General features: G+C 39.1%; 1 protein-coding gene across 1 annotated transcript in view; it reads left to right on the forward strand.

Annotated features, from left to right (window-relative positions):
• The window catches only part of LOC106933670 (retinal-specific phospholipid-transporting ATPase ABCA4-like), a 43,901-nt gene that overhangs the window by 11,388 nt on the left and 7,036 nt on the right, over nt 1-25,477 (forward strand). Inside the window, exons 9-41 of the mRNA XM_015013062.2 lie at nt 1,332-1,471; nt 2,707-2,823; nt 3,055-3,252; nt 5,758-5,963; nt 7,689-7,865; nt 8,790-9,012; nt 9,149-9,370; nt 9,655-9,859; nt 9,934-10,026; nt 10,638-10,844; nt 11,170-11,347; nt 11,528-11,659; nt 12,007-12,146; nt 12,241-12,378; nt 12,661-12,842; nt 12,944-13,049; nt 14,733-14,938; nt 16,322-16,376; nt 16,611-16,670; nt 17,096-17,250; nt 17,444-17,568; nt 18,398-18,496; nt 18,727-19,008; nt 19,153-19,185; nt 19,265-19,370; nt 19,450-19,524; nt 19,613-19,782; nt 20,129-20,306; nt 20,507-20,622; nt 21,710-21,857; nt 23,605-23,728; nt 24,513-24,642; nt 24,830-24,950. Of these exons, the coding sequence (XP_014868548.2) occupies nt 1,332-1,471; nt 2,707-2,823; nt 3,055-3,252; nt 5,758-5,963; nt 7,689-7,865; nt 8,790-9,012; nt 9,149-9,370; nt 9,655-9,859; nt 9,934-10,026; nt 10,638-10,844; nt 11,170-11,347; nt 11,528-11,659; nt 12,007-12,146; nt 12,241-12,378; nt 12,661-12,842; nt 12,944-13,049; nt 14,733-14,938; nt 16,322-16,376; nt 16,611-16,670; nt 17,096-17,250; nt 17,444-17,568; nt 18,398-18,496; nt 18,727-19,008; nt 19,153-19,185; nt 19,265-19,370; nt 19,450-19,524; nt 19,613-19,782; nt 20,129-20,306; nt 20,507-20,622; nt 21,710-21,857; nt 23,605-23,728; nt 24,513-24,642; nt 24,830-24,950 (4,847 nt within the window). The remainder of the gene's footprint in view (nt 1-1,331; nt 1,472-2,706; nt 2,824-3,054; nt 3,253-5,757; nt 5,964-7,688; nt 7,866-8,789; nt 9,013-9,148; nt 9,371-9,654; nt 9,860-9,933; nt 10,027-10,637; nt 10,845-11,169; nt 11,348-11,527; nt 11,660-12,006; nt 12,147-12,240; nt 12,379-12,660; nt 12,843-12,943; nt 13,050-14,732; nt 14,939-16,321; nt 16,377-16,610; nt 16,671-17,095; nt 17,251-17,443; nt 17,569-18,397; nt 18,497-18,726; nt 19,009-19,152; nt 19,186-19,264; nt 19,371-19,449; nt 19,525-19,612; nt 19,783-20,128; nt 20,307-20,506; nt 20,623-21,709; nt 21,858-23,604; nt 23,729-24,512; nt 24,643-24,829; nt 24,951-25,477) is intronic.

Here is a 25,477-nt window from a genome sequence, read left to right on the forward strand (position 1 = left end):
AAACAAGTTCAGTTCAAGGAGAATTCCGTGGATATTTTAAGGTCGTTTTATTACTCCAAGTCTGTTTCAAAGAAATGCACTTTCATATTTTTATAGTGCTGTAAGCACCCAGTTTAATTCTTGCGTATCAAAACTTGAAGATTAAACTGAAAGAGCATTATTGGAAAAAGCACACATTGCTCTATTTATTAGCCGGGTTTCTTTTCCTCTTTGGTTTCCATGCTTCAAAAGGTCATGCATGACAAGAAAGGGCTGCAGCTAAACGGAGAGTTTGAAAAGCTCCTGTCACAAAGAAATGCATAGCAGCTTGTCCTTCTCTTAGCCAACGTGAACCGTCTCACTTCCTTCCATATAAAATGTAATGAAAAGCTCCTACTGAGAAGCCGCAAATACCATTGTGTTTAATGGGACTTCACGTCACAGAGGAACAGACATGCACAAAATACATGATTGCAGAGGGGTACTTGCATCTGGCCCATTTTACATTAATACCCTTAAATAAAATCCAGTATACCCAATTGCCTCCAGAGGTCACCGACGAGGAAATAGTGTCCATTTATGCATAATTAAATCTTTATAAATTCAGCTCCTTTGCGAAGGACTCAAAGGATTATTTTGTTGTGTTTTTTTTAGATAACATTTATGACAAAACACCATCCTGAAGAGTAAACGACACAACGTACAAGTCAGGGGGAATAAATATGAGATGACATCAGAAGAAACTCAGAGGTTGCAAAAGACTAGAAACTGTGGTGGAGATTCACCTTCCAGCAGGAAAATGACCCTAAACATGCAGTGAGATCTGCGACGCAATGGTTCATATGACAAAAAGAATTTGCAACAAAAAAATAAAAAATAAAAAAAAATTCTTGATTACAATCTGCATCAAATCTGATGGAGTCTTACCTGATTCACAAAGAAGAATGAGGAACAACTGCAGCCTCTGGAGGAGCAAAGCTGATAGAGACATACAGTAAATCACAGAAGGTCAAAGGTGGTTCAGGGTAGCTGAATACGTGTGCTAGACACAAACTGTTTTCAAAATACATTTCTTTCACTTCATAATTATGAACTACTTTAAGTCCCAATACATTGAAGCTTGCAGTTTTACCCTGACAAAATGCGAAAAAGTTTAGCAAGTGAAAACATGATTATTTTGTGTCTGCATAGGACAAGTTGAGTTGAAGGAGTTCAGGGTTGCAGCAGAAGTGTCAATAATACTTTTTTTTTTCTCACACTTTAACCAACTGTATTTTATTAGTAATTTTCTTCTTGGAATAAGTAATCCCCCCCCCTCCCTCCAACATTCCTTCTTTTTTCTCTGCCCACAGCTCCGTTTTGTAATTCCCTGATGCAGACCCTGGAGTCCAACCCCGTCACAAAGATTGTGTGGAATTCAGTCAAGCCTCTGCTGATGGGAAAGATCCTGTACACGCCCGACTCCCCGGCCGTCCGACAGATATTAAAGAGCGTAAGAGAGTCCACCTTCAGCCTGACCCTTCGCCTCTTTCATTTCCTCTGCACACCCTTTCTCTCTTTTTTCAGTTTTTTTTCCTCTCTAACACTCTTACTGTCTTTCTACTCGCTCAACCCCCAACTCAAACTGGCCTGAATCTGAATGTAAAGGATAGGTGGGGAAAGTCTGCGGGGGAGAGGAAAATCAGATTAATAAACTGAATGTGTGGGTGGAGGAGGTAAATAGATCTGTCTCTGCCATTGCTTTTTGCACAGAACACATCAATATCAAGCAACTGTTACAGGAAGTTAGTTTGTCTTCCTCGCTGTTTTTTTTTTTCTTTTTTAGATCCTTTCTATGTTTTAACGGTTCCTTGTAATGTTATACACACAAATAAAAAGGGCTTTAGTAGCAGAAATTTTGTGGATTATGGCTTTGCAGTTTGTCAAGACCAAGATTATAAAGTTTATATCAAATAAAGGCTATAGTTTACCTTGGTTTGGTTGTTTCTACAGCTTCTAAATTACTATAAAATGATTGTTTTATTGTCAGTGAAGATCATGTACAATTTTTGTTATTTTTTCCTGTTTTAATTGCAATTGTGACACACTTTGCAATCTCTATATATTGAAATGTGCTAAATAAAGAAATGCAATAAAGTTTTCTTACTTACTTGCTGACATATTAGCACAAACAGTTCTGTGATCCGTTGCCAGAAAACTCCCCTTGGGTTCACAAAAAGTTTCATAAAGTCGGTGTTAATGCGCTTCTCTGGCAACAAATTGAGTTTTTTAAACCAGCAAACCTCATGTTCTTATTATTTGTTACAAACACATCCAACTGCAGTCCTTTATTTAAATTCTGTGATGTATAAACAACTTGTGAAGCTTGAACCAGACAGCGTGACCTCGCCTGACATCCAGAGGTACAAACAAAACCTGTTTGCGTCAGTCAGATTATGTGGTTTTACTGCAACTCTGCAACTACAGAGTCTCACAAAAGAATTACACTCCATGAACTTGTTAACATTTTGTCATTTTAACATTTTGCACTAACTAGTGCTGGTCTTCACATTAAAGCCTGTTAACATGACTGCATCAAGAAAACATAAATAATAATAAAAATTAAAGTTAAAGAAAAGCAAAGCTCTGTTGTTCCAAATCTGGAGCTCATCTTGGTGTGTGTTTTTAACAAATGATAGACATGTTTTAGTTTTAGCTCTAATTTGACTTGTTTCTTTTTGGGACCAGGCTAACACAACATTTGAGGAGCTGGAGAGGCTCCAGAACATGGCCAAGGCCTGGGAGGAGGTGGGACCTCAGCTCTGGGCTTTCTTCAACAACAGCGTCCAGATGAACATGATCAGGGTACGGAGACAGTTGTTCTGATCACATCTTTTACTGGACATGTTAAACAATAAGTGCCAAAAGGTGAAGTAGAGGTCATTTGGTGGAAACATTTTTTGATATACACAGAATAAATCTTAAACTCTGGAAAGAATCCCTTAAAAGTTTCTTCAACCTGGCGCTACATGTGCTATGTAGGCCCTATGTTTTAGAACTAATTAATGAGGCTCTATTATTCTGTTTCTTTCTCAGGATACCTTGAGGAACCCAACAGTGATGCACTTCATGGACGACAGTCTGGTAGAAAGCGCGTTTTCAACTAGAGACATTCTCAACTTTCTGCACAACGGACCAGAGGCGGACAGGGAGGAGGGGATGCCAAACTTGGACTGGCGGAATATTTTTAACGTTGCTGACCAAATCATACGCATGTTCAACCAATACGGAGAGGTAAGGAGCCCCGTTGCTGCAGCTGGGATTTGTGCAAATAACTCCTATTTGCCTGTACAAGCAGAAGTCAGTCAGAGCTGCTCCTTCAGGTTGCAGCAAGGCCTTTTCAGACAGATGGAGCCACTTATCACAGCTCTATAGGTTCTCTCCTGTCCGTCACCCTGAAAGGTGGAGAGAACAAGTGTGCTGTCGCCTCCTTCCGTCGCCTCCATTGTGGAGCCGGTGATAAAGTAGAGGGTAGGTGGGAATGAGTCACCCTCCTCAGGAGCTCAGACGTGGTTCAGTGTACAGCTCAGCATTGAAACCAACCCCTGTTCTTCTTCATAAAGTGAACAAATCACTCTATCCTCCTTTCCTCACTCACTCCATCCCTCTCTTGTGGGATTTAAAAGGAGCCGAGGGTTGTGGTTTTAGAAAGAGTCCTATCTTTGCAGGAATCTAAATCTGTCTTTTGTCGCAGCACTCAGAGCCAGGACCCTTCAGAGTCCTGCAAACAAACCAGGCAATTTAGCCAATTAGATACAGCTGTCAGCTAGCGCTGGTGCATTGGGCGGCTGTGGCAGCTAACGTCAAGTCCCCTCACTCTGTCAGGAGTGGATGTTTCTCACACTACAACTCCACTGGAACATGTGTATCACTGAGGGCCTTTCTCCTACATCTACCTTTGAGTGAGCATTGATGTACTCCCATAAAGATGAATAGAAACTCGGGCCAGGAATCCACATGGAGACTTCAGACATTTCATATGCAGAAGATTCTGTATGAGCTGGAGACAAAATCTTCGTGTGACAAACATGCATGTTTTATGTTGAACAGTGCGTGAAGTGAAAGTTGCATAAATATGTGCTGTAATGAATATGTCTGAGTTCAGTTTATTTATCTTCATATTTATCTTTGCATAATACGTACAGAATGCGCAACAAACGTCTTTACTCTAAAGAAAAAGTGTTTCTGAAATAAAAAAATACCCTGCTACCAGGAGAACTCCCAGTAAAGTTCAAACAGTAAATACCTTCCCAACAGTTTTGTCACATTATATCTGCAAACAAATATGTACCTTAGCTGGATTTTTTTGTGATATTACCACACAAACTTGTGCCTAATTGACAACTGGAAAGAAAATGATTCATGGTTTTCACTTTTATCTAAAAGATAAATGTGAAATGGTGTTTGAGCATTTGTATTCAGACCCCCTGACCTCATACTATTATTATTATTATTATTATTATTATTATTTTTTTTTTTAAATTATGGGCTGAACAGTTCTTTGTGACACGTTCAAAGGCTGTGATATTATTTTATAACCTTAGCAATACTTTACATTTCAAACCTGGCCTGTTTGCTGTGTTTCCTTCCTCATAATGTGGGCTTATCTAATGCAATAAAAGCACAAACACGTGGATCTATTTGATGAATAAGATAAAGACAGATCATTGCAACGGATATTATTTGTAAACCATGAATTATTTTCAGAATGGCCCTGTTTGCACTCACACCGCACTTTTCAAATTTAAAGACCATGAATAATTTCTAATCCATTTCAGCTCCATAAGAAATATTGCTAGGCGTTGTTTTAGCCTTTGATTCTTGTATTTGGTGTTAAATTAATTAGAATTAAAAAGACACAATAAAAAAGTCACTGGATTCTAAAGATTTCCAAGATAAAAAAATCAAACCCACCATTGTGAAAAAATAATATTTTAGCACAAGCAGGAAAGACTCTAGATTTCATTGTCTTAGAAATACAAAACAAAACAAAACAAATATTCATCTTTAGGTGCAGCCAAGTCAAGAATGATCTCTATCAGACAACAATATAAAACTTCAAAGTCATCAAGTATGATGTTTTAATAAAGATAAATATCAAGAACGTAGATCAAAAACAGAAATACAAGCAAAAATAAACTAATAAGGAACACAATATTACCCAAAGGTTGAGAAAGATTCTTTGGAGAAAAAAAAACAACAAAAACATTATGACAATTTGAACCAGAATGTGTGGGGAAAAGGGCCAAGAAGATGAGGAAAGAAAAGTAAATCATGCCTCACGCATTTTGTCAAACACAGAGTAGGTCGTGTACAACTGCCAGTAAAAGTAGGTCACTGGTGTTTATCGATGGGCTGACTGCTGGAAGAACAAGCAGGTTCAATTCTGCTCTGCATGTTAAATGCTACAAAACCTGTTTAATGTCAGTTAGTGTTTGACCTCAGGGGCAATAATCCTTTAGAAATGTCATATATGTGTGTTGTCTGATTTAATAAGCGAATGGAGATTTTTCTATGTAAAAAAAAACATTATTACCATGACTCTGCTAAGCAAATGGAACAAGGAACAAATTTTTATTGCAGCGTTTGGTACATTTCACTGGACAAAAAAAAAAACAACAGCAAGAAGAAACAAAATGCTATATCTGAAAGATTTATTGCTGTCATCTGAAACAATAGCTTCCCACTTTGACAACACCAAATCCATAGTCGTCTTCCCAACTATGTGTGTCTCTGCAGTGTGTCAGCCTGGATAAGTTTGTGGCTTACGCGGATGAGTCCCAGATGATTCATCAGGCTCTGCACCTGCTGGAGGAGAACAAGTTCTGGGCAGGTGTGGTTTTCATGGACGTGTATCCCTGGACCACAAGCGTTCCTCGACACGTCCAGTACAAGATCCGCATGGACATAGACGCAGTGGAGAGGACCAACAAGATTAAAGACAGGTCTGTAAAGCTTCATCTTCTTTCTTCTGTAGACATGGGGTACCTAAAATGTACAACTTCAGATTGTTGTGCATTTATTATTAAAATGAAATTATGATATAGCTTCTTTTATACTTACTTAAATGGTGAGGGAAATCCATATTTAGCAATGTACTTTGTGTAACCACCTTTTGCCAGATCTCTACAGAGCCTGGGATCCTCTTATTTACTCTCATCTCTTCCCTGAATTTCATGACAGACTTCATGATACCATAACATTGACCCACAGCATCACTGATCCTCCACCGCACCCTAACACTTAATCTTTTGGCTCACACTAGACGATGTGAAGACTTTTTGTTAAAGCACATAAAACATTAGAAAATCAAGAAGACATAAAAGTATTTTTCCTGCCTTGCCTCCCAGTGAGCCAGTAGGCTTGCAGATAACATCTAACTGGTTTCCATGGAGACTTAGTGACCCCAGGAGGTCATTTTTTGTAGAGTTTTCACTTTACTTATCCAACTCACTGCACATAGAGACAATAACAACTCAGCACAATTGCTTTAAGCATTTTAAAATTTCTTTATCTTTATGGCACATGGAGATCAACTAAACTTGATCTTTCTGGAAGGGCATGTTTGTTAGTCGTTCTTTTTCTGATGATTTTTCTTTCTTTTCTTTTCTTTCTCTTTGTCTGATTGTATTTTTGCTCCATAGAAACAGGAAATTGTGAATTACTAAATAAAAATGTTCAGACACAAGATGAACTTAAACAAGTCAGGAATGAATAATAATATAAAAAAAAATCAGATACATTTGTTTGTAGGAATTTGAAGGTTGCCAGTATGTGATTCTGCTAACAGCAAGATTTTCAGGGGTTTGTGGCTAGAAGTAATAGTTGGATTTTCTTGAATTTTTTTTTTTTTTTTGCAATTTAGATCAATTTATTTTCAGGCTTCCTATAAATCTTTACCAGTGTTTTGTATAGATAAAGTGTCTTGTAAATCAGATTCATTGTTTTCCTAACTGACATAAGCATATCCAATGACTTTTGTGTGATTTTACTGATTTTCTTAAAAGTTATTTATATTGAGGTAAGTGATCCACAGAAAATCCTGATATTAAACAGCAGAATACTGATATGACTTTAGGTTCAGCCTTGCAGCATCAGACTCATCCAGTCCCTTGGCCTTTCGTTGCTTTTCCTACTGTTGCCACCACATCAATGAACCATTTCATATATACTTGTCACATTCTCGCTGAGAGGGAAAATCCTCTCCAGCTGCTTTTATTGCGTCTCACAAACTTTGTTGGTGGTTCACATAAACTCATTATGCGTCCTTTAATCCTCCTCACGTGCGGCACTTATACGCATTTCTGTTTTGTTTGAGCTCCCATTTATAGGCAGACAGTGTGCCAACATCCCCCGTGAACAGGAGCGGAAGGCACTTTGAGCTGTTTACAGCTCACCAACGGGCCGTAATGGACCCAGTGGGAGTCTGGCCTCTATGCAATTGAGTAATCAGATTGTAACAGAGCTCTGTCTCACAGTTATCCGCTTATCAAGGGGATGCGCATGTGTTGTATGTGGCTCCAGAGACTTTGGGATTTTCTTTTAGTTGCAAATATTTGAATGAAATCAATGCTTGGGATTTTTTGAATTAATCAAATATCCATCAGAAATCAAAGGAACCTTCTTAACCTCCTGTTTTAATTCAGTTGATTTAAAAATATGTGTCTTAGGTACTGGGATCCTGGCCCCAGAGCGGACCCCATCGAGGACCAGAGGTACCTGTGGGGTGGCTTTGCGTACCTGCAAGACATGATCGAACATGGGATCATCAAGCTTCACACCGGAAATGACTGGCCACTGGGGGTTTATGTTCAGCAGATGCCATATCCTTGCTACGTCGATGACCTGTGAGTTGACCTATCGGTGCTTTGGCTACTGTAATAAAGATATGCAAACGGGTTTCCTGAAGTACTGAGGATTAATTCCTTCACATAGATCATATCTAAGTTACTTTAGATAAGACAGGTGAATTTTAAGCCATCTTCAGTGATACAGCTGATGTAGGCGACTGTGGCTCTGTGGGTAGAGTAGTTGTCTTGTGATCGAAAGGTTGTAGGTTCAATTCCTGCTGCCCCATGTCGATGTGCCCTTGGGCAAGGTACTTAACCCCAAATTGCCTACCGATCAGTTTGTGAGTGCGAATGGGTGACTGTAGTGTAAAGCGCTTTGAGTGGCCAAAATGATTGGAAAAAGTGCTATATAAGTTCAGTCCATTTAAATAAACTAGTTAAACCTTTTTTTTAAATGTCATCACACGGATTAAAGTGTTTTCAAGTTTCCTTCTGATACTTCTTAACATTTAGATAAACAATCCCTTCTGCGGTTTTGTTTTTGGTAACCTTCTGTCACTTTTTGTCTTTTTCTATTCTGCTGTTTAGCAAATTCAGATAATTTTGTTAGTCCTAACTGACCTGAAATTGAGAAAGTTTAGTCAAATTCAATGTCAAAAAATAAAAATAGGAGAAAAAAACGTTATGTTTTAACACAGTGCATGTAAACACCTGGTTTATGCTGTATATTTTATTACGTATGCTGCATATTCCGATTATAAAATGTTTTCTGACCACAGTCCAGGTTGTTCTGTTATTCTTTTGTGCATCTAATTACAAATCTTTTTTAATTTCTTGTTTCATTAAACGCTTTAGTGTATTGAACAATTCCAGTGAACGTTTGTTTTCCTTAAGCGTCATAAGATGTTTGTTGTGGAGAGACAAAATCATCTCAGATAGACGGATTTTGATATCAATTTTCCTGCCTCACTTGTTCTGCAGCTTCATGATCACATTGAACCGCTGCTTCCCCATGTTCATGGTCTTAGCCTGGATTTATTCAGTGTCTATGACTGTGAAGAGCATCGTCTTGGAGAAGGAGCTGCGTCTCAAAGAGACCCTCAAAGCCATGGGGGTCAACAACGGCGTCATTTGGTACACATGGTTCATCGACAGCCTCATCATCATGACTGCAAGCACGGCGCTGCTGACGGCCATCATAATGGTGAGAGGACGGTTGGTGAAAAGTGGAAATTTCATTTGTTTGTTTTGAGTTCTTTTCTTAAAGGGAGTAATGCTGCCCTCTTGTGGGCAGTATTAGAGTGAAATATGTTTTAAAATATGTTTTTTTTCTCTTGCAGGGTGGAAAGGTGCTGAATTATAGCGACCCACTCCTTGTTTTCTTCTTCTTGCTGATTTTCACTGTGACCACCATCATGCAGTGTTTCCTGATGAGCGTGTTTTTCAACAAAGCCAACCTGGCTGCTGCCTGCAGTGGAATCATCTACTTCACCCTCTACCTGCCTCACATCCTGTGTTTTGCGTGGCAGGACCGCATCACCAGGAACATGAAATTGGCGGCAGTATGTTTGGTTATTATTCTTGATACGTTTTTTTTTTTTATTTAAGGTGTTTTGCAAACTCAAGAGAGCGTAGGAGGCATTTCTAAACCATTCCGTCTTTCCTTTGGCTGACTATGAACACACATCTCATGGCTAAAAGCTTTCAGAAACACCTGCAAGAACAGAACTAAAGATAATTTATGCTGTTTGGTTTAAATGTGTCAAACCCATTCCTGTAGGATCAACAGACATTTTAGTTCCACTTCTGAATTAGTGTTGTTTGTGGATCCTGTTTGCTTTCCTAGAGCTTGCTCTCTCCGGTGGCTTTTGGCTTTGGGACAGAGTACCTTTCACGGTATGAAGAACAAGGTTTGGGTCTGCAGTGGAACAACATTCAGACCAGCCCATTAGAGAAAGACACTTACTCCTTCCTCACCTCCATCCTCATGATGGTGTTTGATGCCGTCCTCTATGGAGTCCTGGCCTGGTATCTGGACAACGTCTTCCCAGGTCGGAGACCTAATACTAAGCACTGCACCGTAACAAACTTATTTGGATTTTAGCAAATAATTTTTGCTTTACAGGACAGTACGGCATCGGTCGACCGTTCTACTTCCCTCTCCAACCCTCCTACTGGCAGAAACCTGCACCGTCGTATCAAGAAACGACCGATCAAGGTTGGTCTCCTGTGAAAAATCCGTTTGAGAGCTGTACTACTTTTCTTTAAAATGATGAAGGACCTATTATTTGATCTAGTAGATCATATTTATTTACATAGAGTTTAAGCCTTAAGGTCGTACCTCTTAGAAAAAAACCCTTAGAACTTGTTCCCATTCTGTCACATTTACATTTCAATGTATTTTCTTAGGATTTTATGTGGTAGAGCAACACAAAGTAGTGCAAGTTGAATAATAAGTTATTTATTTTTAATTTAAATTACTGCTGTAAATAATTTGAAGCAACTCCTTGCACATTTTCGAGTTTAAAAGCTCCTACTGTTGCTTGGAATATATATATATATATATATATATATATATATATATATATATATATATATATATATATATATATATATATATATATTTTTTTTTTTACAAAGTAGTGTCTAATTAGATCACATTTGCAAGGATGCACACATACAGAAATACATGGTGTTAGCCAAAAACAATTAATATAATTTATTATATAATGTAAATGCAAGTACAATGTTGTAGAACAAATCATCATATTTCCGAGCCAGGAATCCATTATTCAGGGACCTTTACTGGAGTTTGTCTTACCCAACCAGATTCCAAGAAACCGGAAGCAGAGAACCAGGAGCTGGACGTTGAGAGCAGAGGCACGCCCGAGACTTATACCTGCAATGGCTCGGCCAGCAAGAAAACCTGCAAGCACCAAAGTAAGAGAGAGCGCCTGGAGAGAGAAAGGGAGCTGCTGAAACAACAACAGGAAAATCCAGTCCAGGAGGAGGAGGATCCGAATGCTGGGAGTGAAGGTGAGAAATAAAAACCCCAAAGAGGAATCAGACTTCTGTTGGAGAACTCTCTGAAGCCATCTAGTGGACAGAAAGGGGAACTGCACAACAGCATGAAGGTGAAATGAGACTTGCAAAGGAGTATAATTTAAATAATCTTTTATAATTACATTTTATTTCAGTGAAGATAAAGGTTCCTATTGTTCTAAGAAACTAAAATAAGGAAACTTCAGCTGATCTGAAACTGAATTTCTTCCCAAGAGATGAATCAAATGATGCTCTGATTATTTCCAATGCAGTTTTGTAAATACTTTCATCTTTTTCTTTCTCTTTTTCCTCCTTACAGGTCCGGTGTTCTTTGAGCAGGATCCCCTGGGCCTGGTGTTGGGCGTGCAGATCCAGGATCTGGTCAAGGTGTACGACGGCAGCTCACGTCCAGCCGTGAACTGCCTCAGCATCTGTTTCTACGAAGGGCAGATCACATCCTTCCTGGGGCACAACGGGGCTGGAAAAACAACAACACTGTAAGCACATTTTTCAATCAGATATGAAAAACTAATACATAGACTGATCAAAATATCATGAGAATTTATCAGACTTATAAAAATCCATCCTTTCTTCCTCTCTTATTCGGTTTTTAAGGAAGTTACCAACTCCCACCCACCTCTTTATAGGATTAATATGGAAATCTTTATTCTTCCCAGGTCCATTCTTACTGGCCTCTATCCTCCCACATCCGGCACAGCCTACGTCAACGGAAGAGACATTAAGACAGACATAGACATCATCCGTACATCTATGGGCATGTGCCCTCAATACAACATCCTCTTCAATCAGTGAGTTGGATCATTTGCATTTCATTGCAAAGATTATTCATACTCTGAACTTTAATTTTTTTTTTCCTGCAACAGATCTCCTGTATATTTCATGATTTTTGTCTGATAGACCAACACAAATTAGGGCATTATTGTGAACTGGGAGGAATATGATGAATGATTATCAAGATTTGTTGCACATTGTTTATTCCACATGCATAAAGCTGCACAAGAAACTTCCCATCGTGATTGTTCTTTACAAACGACAAATAGTTCTTGAAGACTTGCCCAGGTTAAACCATTCCTGCAACACTTTATTCTATTCTTTTCTCAAAATGATGGATTCCTGCGCCATGTTGGTGTTCCAGTCTCACGGTGGAGGAGCACATCCTGTTCTACTCGCTGCTGAAGGGCCGGGCTCCAGAGGAGGCTCAGGCCGAGGTGGAGAACATGCTGTTGGACCTTGGCCTGCCTCACAAGCGAGACGAAGAGGCTCAGAACCTTTCAGGTCTGACACTTGTGTCTGTTTATGGGTCAGAAAAGGACAGAGAAGGTCAATTTATTTTATCCCTCTCGTTACTATGTGTTTCTGCACTTTACAGGCGGTATGCAAAGGAAGCTGTCTGTTGCCATGGCATTTGTTGGAGGATCCAAGGTTGTCATTCTGGACGAGCCCACCTCAGGAGTGGACCCGTACTCCAGAAGGTCCATTTGGGATCTGCTGCTGAAATATAGATCAGGTGAAAATCACTAATTTGAATTGCACTTTACAAATTTTGGTCACGATTTTACCACTCAAGACATTTTCTAAAGCTTAAGCTGAATTTAAAGAATGAAACAAACCTTTTTGGCATTTTACAAACACTCCCTAATTTGGTAGTGAACTTTCGAAACTGTAAAACTATCATTCATAGCTGCTGAAGGAAAGAAGAAAGTCGAATTGAAACAATTTATATTTATATTTCTGTTACGTTTTTAACAGAAATGTGTGTCACCTCAGTGAAAGTTTGGTCCTTGTGCAGGCCGCACCGTGATTCTGTCTACACATCACATGGATGAGGCCGACCTGCTGAGTGACCGAATCGCCATCATCTCCAAAGGACAGCTCTACTGCTGCGGGTCCCCCCTTTTCCTCAAAAACTGCTTTGGAGTCGGCTTTTATCTAACACTCGTACGCCGCATGAAGGACATCAGGAAGCGGGAGGTGTGCAGCGCCTGCAGACAAAGAACAGGGTTTCCTCCTCTTCTGTCAGCATATATGCATTTGTTGTTGAAAGCGCCCGTGTCTTTCCGTGTTTCTGTCAGAATGAATGCGACTGTGCTTCAGACTGCTCGTGTTCCTGCTCCATCTGCACCAAATACAAAGATCAGTCTCAGAATCAGCACCAGCAGCTAGACAGAGTTCTGGAGGGTAAGTGTTTGTGTTCTCTGTCAGCCTTTCATCTGCATGCTAGCAAGCAACACTTCCTGCAGAAGTTGCATTTGCAGTCAAGTCTGTCCTTATTTGTTGTAAAAGACATTATTGTGCTATTCTTTGCCTTTCCTTGTCTCTGCTGTTAGACAAAAGTTGTTTAGCAAAATAAGCTGAAGGCATTAATGTAACTGGAAATCACAATGGTTTTCTTTTTTAAATATATACATTGTTTTCAAAACTATTCACAGATAAACCAGTCCCAGGGTTCTTAGTGAGAGAAAGACTCAACCGCTTGTTCCTTCTGTATTTTCTGCCAAAAACAATAGATTTTGGGTGCAACAAAACTTTGTGTTTGTAAGAGCATTAGCTTTCAGTTGATTTTATAACATTAAAAGAAAAGGTGACAGGATTATTATGAAGCCTCAAGTTACCAATCGGGTCCCCACAAAGACTGCAGCCACTGAACCACACCTTGTGCAGGAGCTCACATTTACTTTGAGACGATGTTTTTGCTTGTTGTTCTATGCTTAAAAAAATCTAATACTAAATGTTTGTATCATAGTTGATATGCATATTTTCAATTAAAATACTATCTGAACTCCTGGAGAAGGATAAATGATGAGGAGTCTCAGGCAAAGTACATTACCGAGTTTCCCTTTTCTCAGGTCGGGGTGGGAGGCAACTACTAAACAAGCAGGGTTGCCAGCTTTAGAACAGAACTAACAGAAAAGTTCTAGTTTTTATCCGGAGCTCATGTGTCTGCCCTTTCTCCTGCCGCCCTGGGCCACTGTCCATATGGCTCATATCCAAAATCACATCTGAACCAAACAGCTGACTTTAATTTCCATGGATAATAAACAGCCATCTTGGATTCTTGGAAAAAAAACTGATAAGTGCTACCTGTGATATTTAGTCCTCCACTAGAGGGCGGAATATCTCGGATGTGTGTCATTTGGTTTCATGATGCTACAACTAACCCACATTTGTCCCCAGCAGTCGCCTTGAATTGTGCTCAAGAAATAATCTTAGATCCTTTAACAGTTTTGAACATGAAGACAGGTTAATAAAGGTACAATCAGACCTCTTGCATTTTTATGAAATTTTGCTGGTTTAATTCAGATTAATTTGTTTTCTGTATGGAGAGAAGTAGCACTATGAACCAATATATATTAAGAACCCCTTCTGTCCACAAAAAGGTGGTGTCTACTCAGGTAACAATGTCCTCTAACATAAAAAAATGCTAACCCTTATTGAGATTGTCCTTTGAAAAAAGTGGACATTAACACATTTTCCCCTTATTTTTCACTCCTATCAGGAGCAATTTGTGAGTAATGGTGCTAACAGGATCTTTTCATGATTTCCATCACTGCATCTCTCCTGTAAATCCTAAAACAGGCTGGAACAGCTCACATTATTTACAGACTTTAATAATTTAGTATCTATATTGACACAAGAGCCTTTTTGCTCCTCATCTGCCTAAGGAGATGCTGTTTAAGATGCTACACCACAGAGCTGCTCCAGCACAGGTTCTCTCTCTTGAATAATAGTGTTTGTTTTTTGTTGTGTTTTGCTTTCCAAGCAGTTTTTCTTCTTTTGTTCTTGTTTCAGCTTCTGCTGCTTCGGGAAAACTTTGCTAAAAGAAAAGTTCCCAAAACTGTAACTTTTCTGTCTCTTTCCCAGGGGACATCGACTGCATCACCAGTCTGATCCACCATCACGTTCCCGAGGCAAAGCTCATTGAGACCATCGGACAGGAGTTGACCTATTTGCTCCCTAATAAAGGGTTCAAACATCGAGCTTATGCCAGCCTGTTTAGAGAGCTGGAGGAAACTCTTGCTGACATGGGTCTGAGCAGCTTTGGCATCTCTGATACATCCTTAGAGGAGGTAGGGAAATTGGCAGTAGAGGGTTAATTGCATAAATAAGTGTGAATGCTTGACATTTACCATAAAATCCAGACTACTGAGCGAACCTGGACTTCGCCTTAGCTCCAGTCCCCAGGTGTTCAACAAAGTTTGCCACCTTGTAGGCGACAAAATCCTTTCAGTGATGTCTCAGTGCAGCTGAGATGCCTGCTGATGCTTTTTTGAAACATACCAAAGATTGATTATGAAGCACATTAATGCCATCTGGTGGCCAGCATGTGAACTACCTCCAGTTTTAATTTTACAGTATTCAACTGAATTTAACTTGTGTCATGGACCATTACATGTGCTGCATTCAAATGAAAAAAATCTCACATAAATTAGAATCCCTAAGCAGAAAAAACATCGACATTTTACAAAATTGTCAATAGATTTAGGATGTAAGAAGTTAAGGTTTTGCCAAATTGTGCACCACCCCAATCCACCATCCATACACCTCCAGGTTATGGATGGTGGAATTAAAGGTTATAAATTCCTCAAAAATAAGGAATTTAGACAATCTCAAGCGTCCATCAAAAGTAAAGCCCAACCTTTTAAAAGGATTAAAAAAAAACCAACTTAAAGTTTCCCTCTTAATTTCCAGTACTACTAAATACTGTCACAAACTGGACCAGAATCACCAAGATTGGATTTAATGCTTGTAAACAAAACCTCTCTAGAGACTTGTCATCACTTCACTTGAAAATTCAAGGCAGCAGGCAGCCCAAGCCTCCAGAAAGCTTACACAACCCTCACACTGCCAACTGGCAGCGAAACCAGCTCCCTTCCCAGCTTTATACTTTGCTCTTCAAGGTCAGAGGAGAATCATTTGTTTCCCCCCATCTGCACAAATCTAACACCATCAAAAAGAAAAAAACAAAACTATGGGAGAAAGAATCTCTGACAAACCTTGCTGGACTTAACAGTTTATTTTTTGTGTGTAAATTGTGCCGAATTTATCTCATTAAAAGAGGAAACATTTTTTAAATGGTCTAATTTGTTCAGGTTCTTAAATGAAAGAAACTTGTCCTTTCAAGTTTCACCATAGCTATAAATTTGACAGCAGTTTGGGTAAATTTGTCTAAATTTGGTTTTTGTGATTATAATTCAACTCAACTCATTTTATTAGACGACACCTTGAACTTATTTCCAGGGACTTGCTCATATGACCACCTCTTAGAAACCTTAAACAAATATCTTGGACTCTACTTTAGTTTCGCCACGAATTTCCTGCTTATCCACCTAAAGTAGCAGGAATGTTGGCAAAATTTTTACATATCATTGTAGCATTTATATTTAAATACTTAATAAAATAACTGCCTGGAATGTTTTGAGAGTTAAAGGATGATCTTTTTCCCTTTCCAGATATTTCTAAAGGTCACAGCAGATGGAGAAGCAGCAAATAATGCCACCACTGCTGGTAAATGCCACCACTGATATTCTGCTTGACCTTTTCCTGGAATTAAATTCCTGACCCATTTGTCTGTTACTCCAACATGTTCTTAATCCTTCCACCACACCTGCATGCGTAATCGTGATGTAAACATGCAAACTGTGCAGGTGTGATCTAAACAGCAGCCACATCACTTTTGTAAAACGTGCGTCTGTTATGTTTTCTAACCCTGTAGTTTGTGTTTGTTTGCCCCACCTCTAGAACAGTGGATGTTGCAGGGAAGACAAAATGGCAGCAAAGTTGGCGTAGGCCAAGAGGAAGGTCAGAGAAAGAGGAGCATTTGGACAGAGCTTCAATAAAAATGCAGTTACTCCCCTCTTCCTCCCGTAGAACCTGCTGGACCTGGGTTATGTAAATGCCATGTTTTATTATTGGTACAATCTTGCATTTCTAATTTGAGGGAATTCCTAAATAGGACTTCCATTAAATGGAGTAATTTTAAAAACAAATTTTCCACAAAACAACCCAGTTCTAAGGGGTTCAGTTAGCAGCTGCTGTTCATTACATGCTCTTTCTTTTCCTGCTGCATAAGCTTTCAAAACTTAGCAAAGCATTTTATTCTATAGATGAAGAAATAAAGATCAGAATTTAAGCTGACCTGGTGTCAAAAGTTGCCTGACCGAAAACGTGTTTTTTTTTTTTTTTGTTATACTAATACTCATCTTTTGTTTTCTTGTTTATAATAGAGAATAACGGTGTAAATGGGATTACCTCTGACAACAGTGCAGGGAAGGGATCCAGACAGGTGAAGGGCTTTTCACTGATCCTGAAGCATTTCCACGCGTTGCTGGTGAAGAGATTCCATCACGCTATGAGAAGCAGAAAAGACTTCCTGGCACAGGTACTGCTGGGCGAAGCGAACACGGAGATCCACTGATAAAAATGGCTGTTGCTTTTCTGAGTTTCAAATTATTTTAGCATACATAATCTGCATCCAGAAGGAGGGGAAAAACCTTGGGGAAGACATTGATATCTCTATTTACTAATGCCCAATAGATTCTGATCCTTATTTAAACATGTAACTGTGCTTTCAGATTGTGCTTCCCGCCACTTTCGTCCTCATTTCTCTGATCTTCACGCTGATTGTCCCTCCATTTGGAGAATATCCCAGCCTAACTCTGACGCCCTGGATGTACGGACAGCAGTTCACCTTCTTCAGGTCAGACAATAACGCAAAAATATTGTGAAGTGTTTTACCAAACTATTCATTCGCTTGTAACTTTTTTTCTTTTTTTTCTTTTACATTTTGTCAAGTTACAACCATAAACTTCAGTTCCAGGCTTTTAGGATTTTATTTGGTAAACCGACACTGGGTAGTGAATCGTTCTGACGTGAAAGGATAACAATACATGATTTTCAAAATCATTTACGAATAAAAATCTGGAAGTATAGCCTGCATTTACATCCAACATCCCTGTGTCAATACTTAGAAGAATCTAATTTAGCAGTTGCAATTACATCTGCAAGTCATTTTGGGACGTGTCTCTATGAGGTTTGGACTTTGTGGTTTTTGTTTTCCAGGAGGACCAAAGGTTCAGTTTTGGTGTCATTTTATTAAAGCATCTTCTTCCAGGTGTTATCTGTGTTCCTTACATAACTTGTGACAGATTGCAAACAGGATTTCTGATGGCTTTGACTTTTCTTGTTCCCAGTATTCTGTACAGGCTGCTTATGATGTGCAATAATAATAATAATAATAATAATGGTTGTGGATCCCTGCAGCTTTTCTAGAGTTACCTTTGGCTTCTTGGATTCTTCCCTAAAAGATTGAAACCCATGCATAATTTTCCCCCATATTTCACAGTTATGCACCACTTTATGTTCCTTTATGTCAAAAAAAAATCCAAATTAAACACTGTGAAGTTTTGAGTAGTGTGACAATGTGAAGAAGTAGAAGAGTATAAGTACTATTCAAAGCCACTGGATCATCCGAATCTCATTAACAGTAATCTTATCTTTTTTTCTTTAATGTTTCCCTCTGTTTTTAGCAACGAGCGTCCGTTTGACCCCAGAATGAAGCACTTCACAGATCGCTTGTTAAGCATGCCGGGCCTTGGCACACGATGCATGCAAAGAGAGCTGCCAGAGTGAGTATCAAGACAATGTCCAGAATGAAAAATACCCTGCTTGTTTCACCACTAACTCTATCCTTTTATACGTACTTCAGTGTCAAATAATCTTCTGTTTGTATTAAAAATGTATGCAGAAATAACAATTCTACACCTGCCTCCAATAAGTCTGGGAGGCTGTGCCAAATGCCATGAGAAATATTCTAAATCATAAACTCAATTAACATCCCTGTCTCTGTTTTATCAAGGACGATGTGCAACACCAGTGCCTCAGACTGGGAGCAACCTGGCGTCTCCCCTGTGGTCCACAACATATTACAGAGTCCTGAGTGGAACCAGCGCCACCCGTCGCCTTCCTGCCAGTGCAGCACCAGCAAGAAGCTGACCATGATGCCCATCTGCCCTGCTGGGGCGGGAGGCTTGCCCCCTCGGCAGCGGGTGGAGGCCACGGGAGACATCATGCTGGATCTGACCGACCGGAACATCTCTGACTATCTGGTGAAAACCTACCCCAGTCTCATCAGAACCAGGCAGGTTGGACTGGAACAGCAGAGAATTATCCTAAAAAAATTTTTTTTTAAATTGCAAAGGAGTCGTTTTACCTCTCTCTCTCTTTCTCTCTCTCTCTTTTTTTACCTTTACTAATAACGTTTTTTCTTATCATTACTTTGCAGCTTAAAGAGCAAATACTGGGTGAATGAACAAAGGTACCTGCATTTCTAGTCTCACTCTGTATCTAGAAGTCGACGTTTCTCTCTTTTAATTCCAGGTTTGAATCTCTTTCAGGTATGGAGGCCTCTCTGTAGGAGGGCAACTTCCCGTCCTAGACGTGGATCCTAGAGATATCCAGAACGTTTTCCGCCAGCTGGGACGGATGCTCAACATAACGGGGGTAATGCTCTGATTGCTTTCACCTCTACATTAGACAGTAATCCATCCAGTCGGCTCATTCTGAGCTCCCCTGTTCACAGGGTCATTACTCCAGACTTGCCCTGAGGGAGATCGGTACGTTCTTACACTTCATGGAGAGCGAGTTTAATGTAAAGGTAAGTTTTATGAAGAAAGCTTGCTTGCACTCGGCGTATGAATATTTCTGTTTGGATGTGTTGTATTGCCTCTACCATCCTCTGTCAGGTGTGGTATAATAACAAAGGCTGGCACGCCATGGTGGCCTTCATGAATGTGGCCAACAACGCCATTCTGCGAGCCTTCCTCCCTTCGTTCGCCAAACCTGCCGAGTATGGGATCACCGCCATCAATCACCCTCTGAATCTAACCAAGGAGCAGCTTTCTGAAGTCACTGTGTGAGCAAAGCTGCACCTTTTGTGTTTTTGTTTTGTTTTGAAGGATTAGAAATGCTAAGTCTAAAACACTGTGTTTGGTTTTTGTATCTGCTTTGTAGCAAGTTTTTAATCGCAGTTTCTCAAAAGCAGTCTGAGTACGCTGTGGGATCAAAAATTACCAGCGTTAGTAAAGATGCGTAAAAAGTGTTAATGTAAACAGATTTGAATTGCCATGGAATAATCCAACACTGAAAACGATAAAGAATCTGGTTGCATTTATTCAGCCACTGCATTCCAGCATCTAATAAAAACAAAAACCCAACCCAGACCAGAGCTGTGATTTCATTCTGCTCCTTTCTTCCTGCAGGTTGACCACTTCTGTGGACGCCGTTGTGGCGATCTGTGTCATTTTCGCCATGTCCTTCATCCCTGCCAGCTTCGTCCTCTACCTCATCCAGGAGCGAGTGACCAAAGCCAAACACCTGCAGTTTGTCAGTGGAGTGAGTCCTTGTGTGTACTGGGTGGCCAACTTCTTCTGGGACATGGTGAGTAAGATCCGGCTCCGTAAATGAAACTGCTTACAAATGTGTGTGGTTTATGAATACCGTTTTAATTAGAGAGTTCCAGATTGAAAAAGAAGTTCTTAAAATATATTGTGATAGTATGAGTTTTATATAATCTTTAATTTGTTGTTTTTTTTGTTGCAGATTTTGCTTTATAATCTCATCGTTTATTTCTCTCTCAGATGAACTACTTTCTCAGCACTGCAATGGTGGTTGGCATTTTCATGGCATTTGATAAAAAGTGCTACACGTCACCAACCAACCTCCCAGCATTAATAGCTCTTCTTCTTCTTTATGGGTAAGCTGCTGATTTTTTTTTTAAATGTAGTTTAATTAAATATAAAGTAAATGTTTAAAGCATTTTGAAGTAAAGTGCAAATTGTTTCTGGGAGAGATAGTTTGGAGAAATCCAGCCTGTCTCATCCGAATGTCTATATTTATAAAGGAAATTAAACGCCCAAGAGATTAAAAACAATTAATTTCAACATATTTTTTTCCTTTTCAAATGTGTTTAAATGTGTTGCCCATCACAGTAATGGAAAAAAAATTAAACAGTGTGGCAGGAAAAACAATGCAAACACAAGTCAGCCGAAAAGGCAGACAAGATAAAAATGATCTATCTACCCAAAGTTGATCTCAGATAAAAGTAGTAATAATAAAGTCTCTATCTCAAAATTGACTTTATAAAGGGAAGATTTATACAAAATATATTTGGCAGGGAAATGAAAGTCAGGAGAAATGTTTTCTGAGGGCAGGAGTTAAGAGACCTAAAAAACACCCAATACGGAGGAATTCAAAAGAGCAAAGTCTGTAATTCAAGAAAGTCAAAGTTAAAGATGCACGAGGATCATTTGCATAGAGAAGTCATTGATATAGAATAGAAAACTTTATTTATCTGACACCAAAGGTTAACAGGATCTGTAAACATCAACATATTCTACTGACAGATTACACATGAAATAAAAAATGTGATGTAAAAAAAAGTTGTTCTTACCTAAAAGATGATTATGCTCACAAACACCAGGTGTGGTGGTGGCTTTCATCTGGTTGGTTGGGTTTTGTTCAAACTATTAACTGTTGCCATGGCATGAATTGTGCTTTGTGCTAACCTCTGAGGTGTGAGCTGTTCCTTTTCTTTAATCCAGGATTCCCGTTGCTTCATGGGGCAAATTGGTGTTTCTCCCAGAGAGAAACACCAATTTGAAGAGGAGAAATCTGCCCTCTTTGCCTGTTTACTTCAATGCAGCTCCCCCACATTTCCTGCATAGATGATCCTTGTAGCTGATTTTGTGTGTTCTCACATCTGTTGAGCATTTTATGGCTCTAAAACGTGACATTTGCCTTTTAAACATGCTATTTTCATAATTCTCAGCCTCTCCTTTCAGGTGGTCAGTGACACCCATGATGTACCCCATGTCCTACGTATTTAGTGTCCCAAGCACTGCGTACGTGTCTCTGTCCTGCATCAATCTGTTTATCGGCATCAACAGCAGCGCCATCACTTTCATCCTGGAACTCTTTGAAAACAATCGGGTAAGGACACACGATAACCGAAATATGAGCAAAAGGAAAAGCTTGTTAATGGTTTGACCTGAATTATTCCTAAAGTACTGATCATTTTAAGGTGAGTGAGAAAGATTTACTGTAACAAAGTAAAATTTGCTGCTTCTTCATTAAAGTTAAGGACTTAATGTGGGTAAGAAATAAAGTTAATGAGTCAAAGTGGCATACTTAGTAACAAGTAGTGGAAGAGATGTACAATTTAACTTAGAGCAGAACTCTAAAAACTTAATGTAATCAGTTATTACATGAAGAAGCCAGAAACTATGGAACAAAAACCCACAGCTAGACCTGCAATGATGCAGATCAGGTCACATCCCAGTTAACTGTGTAAGTGTTTGTTAGTTTTTAAGTAAGTTTTAAAAAGACGAGTTGTAATTGTTTAACGCTCCTACTTTCCATATTTACCCAGAGGTGTCAATTTACTGTGGGCAAATATATCTACCACAAACAATTTGATTCTTGAGTGAGTTTTTCAATTATTACCAAACCACATGAGACTCATCCCACAGAGCAATTTACTGCTTTATTCAAGTACAGAAATGAAAACTGTCATGTTGAGGTCTGTTTCTTCAGTGTATTATTTCACACAATAATATTAAGAGACCGTTTTGCGTGTGATTGTGTATAATAAATAGATTATGCTATTATAAGGGAAACAATTATAGATCAGTATCTGTCATATCATCGCTGGGGAAAAAAGAAAAAATTGACCTGCAGCTGAAGAACTCATTCATGCAAATTCCTCCTGTTTCTGTTTCGTACTGTTGCCCGCGGCTGTAAGAGGTGAATTATTTCTCAAAACAAGCCATGTTTTCTGAACGTCTGGATCCCCTCAGTTGCAAGTAACATAAATTGATTAATGCAGATGTGGACTAAAGTCTGCTGTGAGGCCTCGAGGGCAGACGAGTGTCTGACAAACCAGAAAGGAAAAAAAAATACCAAGAGGGGACAAGGAGATGCTAATTAAGATCGGACTCAAACTTGTTTTAGCGTGCGTCAAAGAGGAAATGGTAGATTTCGGTGAATAATGTGGAAAACATTTTAATGAGGCCTAAACATTCAAGGTTGAGTGTGGAAGACAATATTTGGTCTGAAGACTCTGTCCGGACAAATATGTATGCAAACTTTATGTGTTTAAAAAGAAAAAAAAGGGGGGGGGCAGTAGGGTAAAACCAAAGCTGGGTAAAGTTTGTAGAATGCACTCTCATTGTAATCTACTATGATAAAAACATAGAGCCCGTTCTCCAGCAGATGGTTGTCTCCTCTGAACATCTGCGCTCCATTTTTCTCACCGCAGATGAGTCATGAGAGATGCTCTCCAGGTGGACTGAGTCATATTAATGTTTGTTGATATTTCTCAAAAAGTATTCATAAAATTGTGCATTATAAAATTGCCATCATTCTTGCCAAGTTTGAAAAATTAGCTTCATTAAAAGAACTTCTTTTTCCATACAGAAAAAAAACAAAACAAAACCAAAATGAGGACATTATTCAAAATGGGCACACACAACACAAATGCTTACTTGAGATTGTTTTTGTCTGTTTACAGATAAAGTTTTACACCGAGTCCCAAGCATGGCATCATCATGTTGTGTTTTGCAAACAGTTTACAAATGGAACATAAATATTAGCCTGTATTTGTCGCAGAGCTCTGGTTTCTATGCCATCAGATGTGTTTTCATATCGTTGCTGCTGCGACGTGTTCCTGTGTTTTCAGGCTCTGCTGACGTTTAACGAGTGGCTGAAGAAATTGCTGCTGGTGTTTCCTCACTTCTGCCTGGGGCGAGGACTGATAGACATGGCCATGAATCAGGCTGTAACTGATGTCTACGCCAGGTTTGGTGAGCGCCGCGTGGTGTTTCACTCGTTAAAAGTGTTGACAAAGAATGTGCAAGAACACATTAAAAAGTTTAAAACTCGGTTTCCCCGTCACTCTTAAAGAAGAGCGTCCTCACAGATTGATTCCGTCACCACCATGGTATTCTCAGGGAGATGCGCTGTAGTAGTTTTCACCTTTGTCCTGCAGGTCATCCTACCCGATAACTTTCTACTAAATGTTTTTCTGTGTCCTCTACATGGCTCCTTCCCTACTTCAAACATTACTTCTTGCGGTTTCTGTTTTCTGTTTGCTATGTACGATGTTCGAAGCTTAGGATCTGTATCTGCTTCAAGCTTCTCCACAACTTTTACCCCTGATCTGTCTGCTTTGTTCCTTGGTTTTCATGATGCTGTATGTTCTCCAACAAAACTCTGAGTGTCTCACAGAACAGCTGGATTTTCACAGAGGTTACGAACTCTGTGTGCTCATTATGGGAGTCTGGAAAGTGCTTATTTTCTAAAAAAACAACTTTATACTGCTTTTTATTGTGATGTAAATGTTGAAATTGATCTATCGTCTTACATAATTGAGAATTATGCACTGCTTTGTCTTGATGTACCACAAAAATTGCATTTAACTGCACTCAAGTTTGTTGTTTTAATGGGAGAAAATAAGAAGAAAAAATGAGAATAGGAATTCTTGACAAAATGTTAAATTGTTTGTAAAGCTTTGATTTTTTTGTGTGTGTGTGTTTCATATCACAAGTCAAAATATTGTGGTATGTCTTTCTTTTTTCTCTTTTAAAGGTGAAGAATACAAGATGGATCCTTTCCGGTGGGACTTTGTGGGAAAAAACATCTTTTTTATGCTAGTGGAAGGCTTTGTGTACTTTGGTCTCAACCTTTTGATCCAGTATCGGTTCTTCTTGGATCACTGGTAAAAGCTTGCAATTGACACACACAAGCAACATTTAATGCACTGAATGGAAATATATTAAAACCGAATAGCTTGAATTATCTAATTCAGCAATTAGCTTGAATTAGCTGTTCAAGCTAGCTTGTGAAAAGGCATTTCTCTGGTCTTGTCGATTCCTCCTTAGAGGACTTTGTTCTTTATTTCTCAGGTTACCAGACTGTAAACAGACTGTAGTGAAAGATGAGGATGAGGATGTTGCAGAGGAAAGGCGGAGGATATATGAGGGAGGAAGCAAGAAGGACATCCTGCAGATCAGGGACCTCTCAAAGGTAAAAAATCTTTACATCAAACTTTTCCGCATCTTTTCTAAGATTCTTAGAAAGTATTCTTACTACTTAGTGTATTGAATACTAGGTGTTTGCTCACATAAATCACATGAATTAAACAGTCACCAAACAGTAATATTTTTATGATAATATGAAGCTATTTTCCTTCCGGCATTACATTATCTTGATAAATATAATAATCTACCATCTGACAATGGCTGCATAAACTAACAACAGTCCCTGATAGCTGCAGCCTCCATCAGCACCACAAAGCTGCTAAATACAACACTTAACTGTTCAGGAACGATCTGAGGAGTGCAGTTCAGATCTCATTTAAAGGAACAATATGACCAAAAACGTTAGCAGTTTTGAAACCGTAACTTGATCTTGTTCTTTGTCCATGCCTAACTACAGCAGCCATGTTTGACAATAAAAGGATGATCAAATAAAATACTTGGTGCATTTGTGAACATATGAAATGTATACATACCAATATTAAATAAAACACACACAAAATAAATAAATGAAGT

This window comes from Poecilia mexicana, unplaced genomic scaffold (assembly GCF_051168715.1).
Source record: "Poecilia mexicana isolate PSO_F unplaced genomic scaffold, ASM5116871v1 scaffold_17, whole genome shotgun sequence".
Taxonomy (NCBI): Eukaryota; Metazoa; Chordata; class Actinopteri; order Cyprinodontiformes; family Poeciliidae; genus Poecilia; species Poecilia mexicana.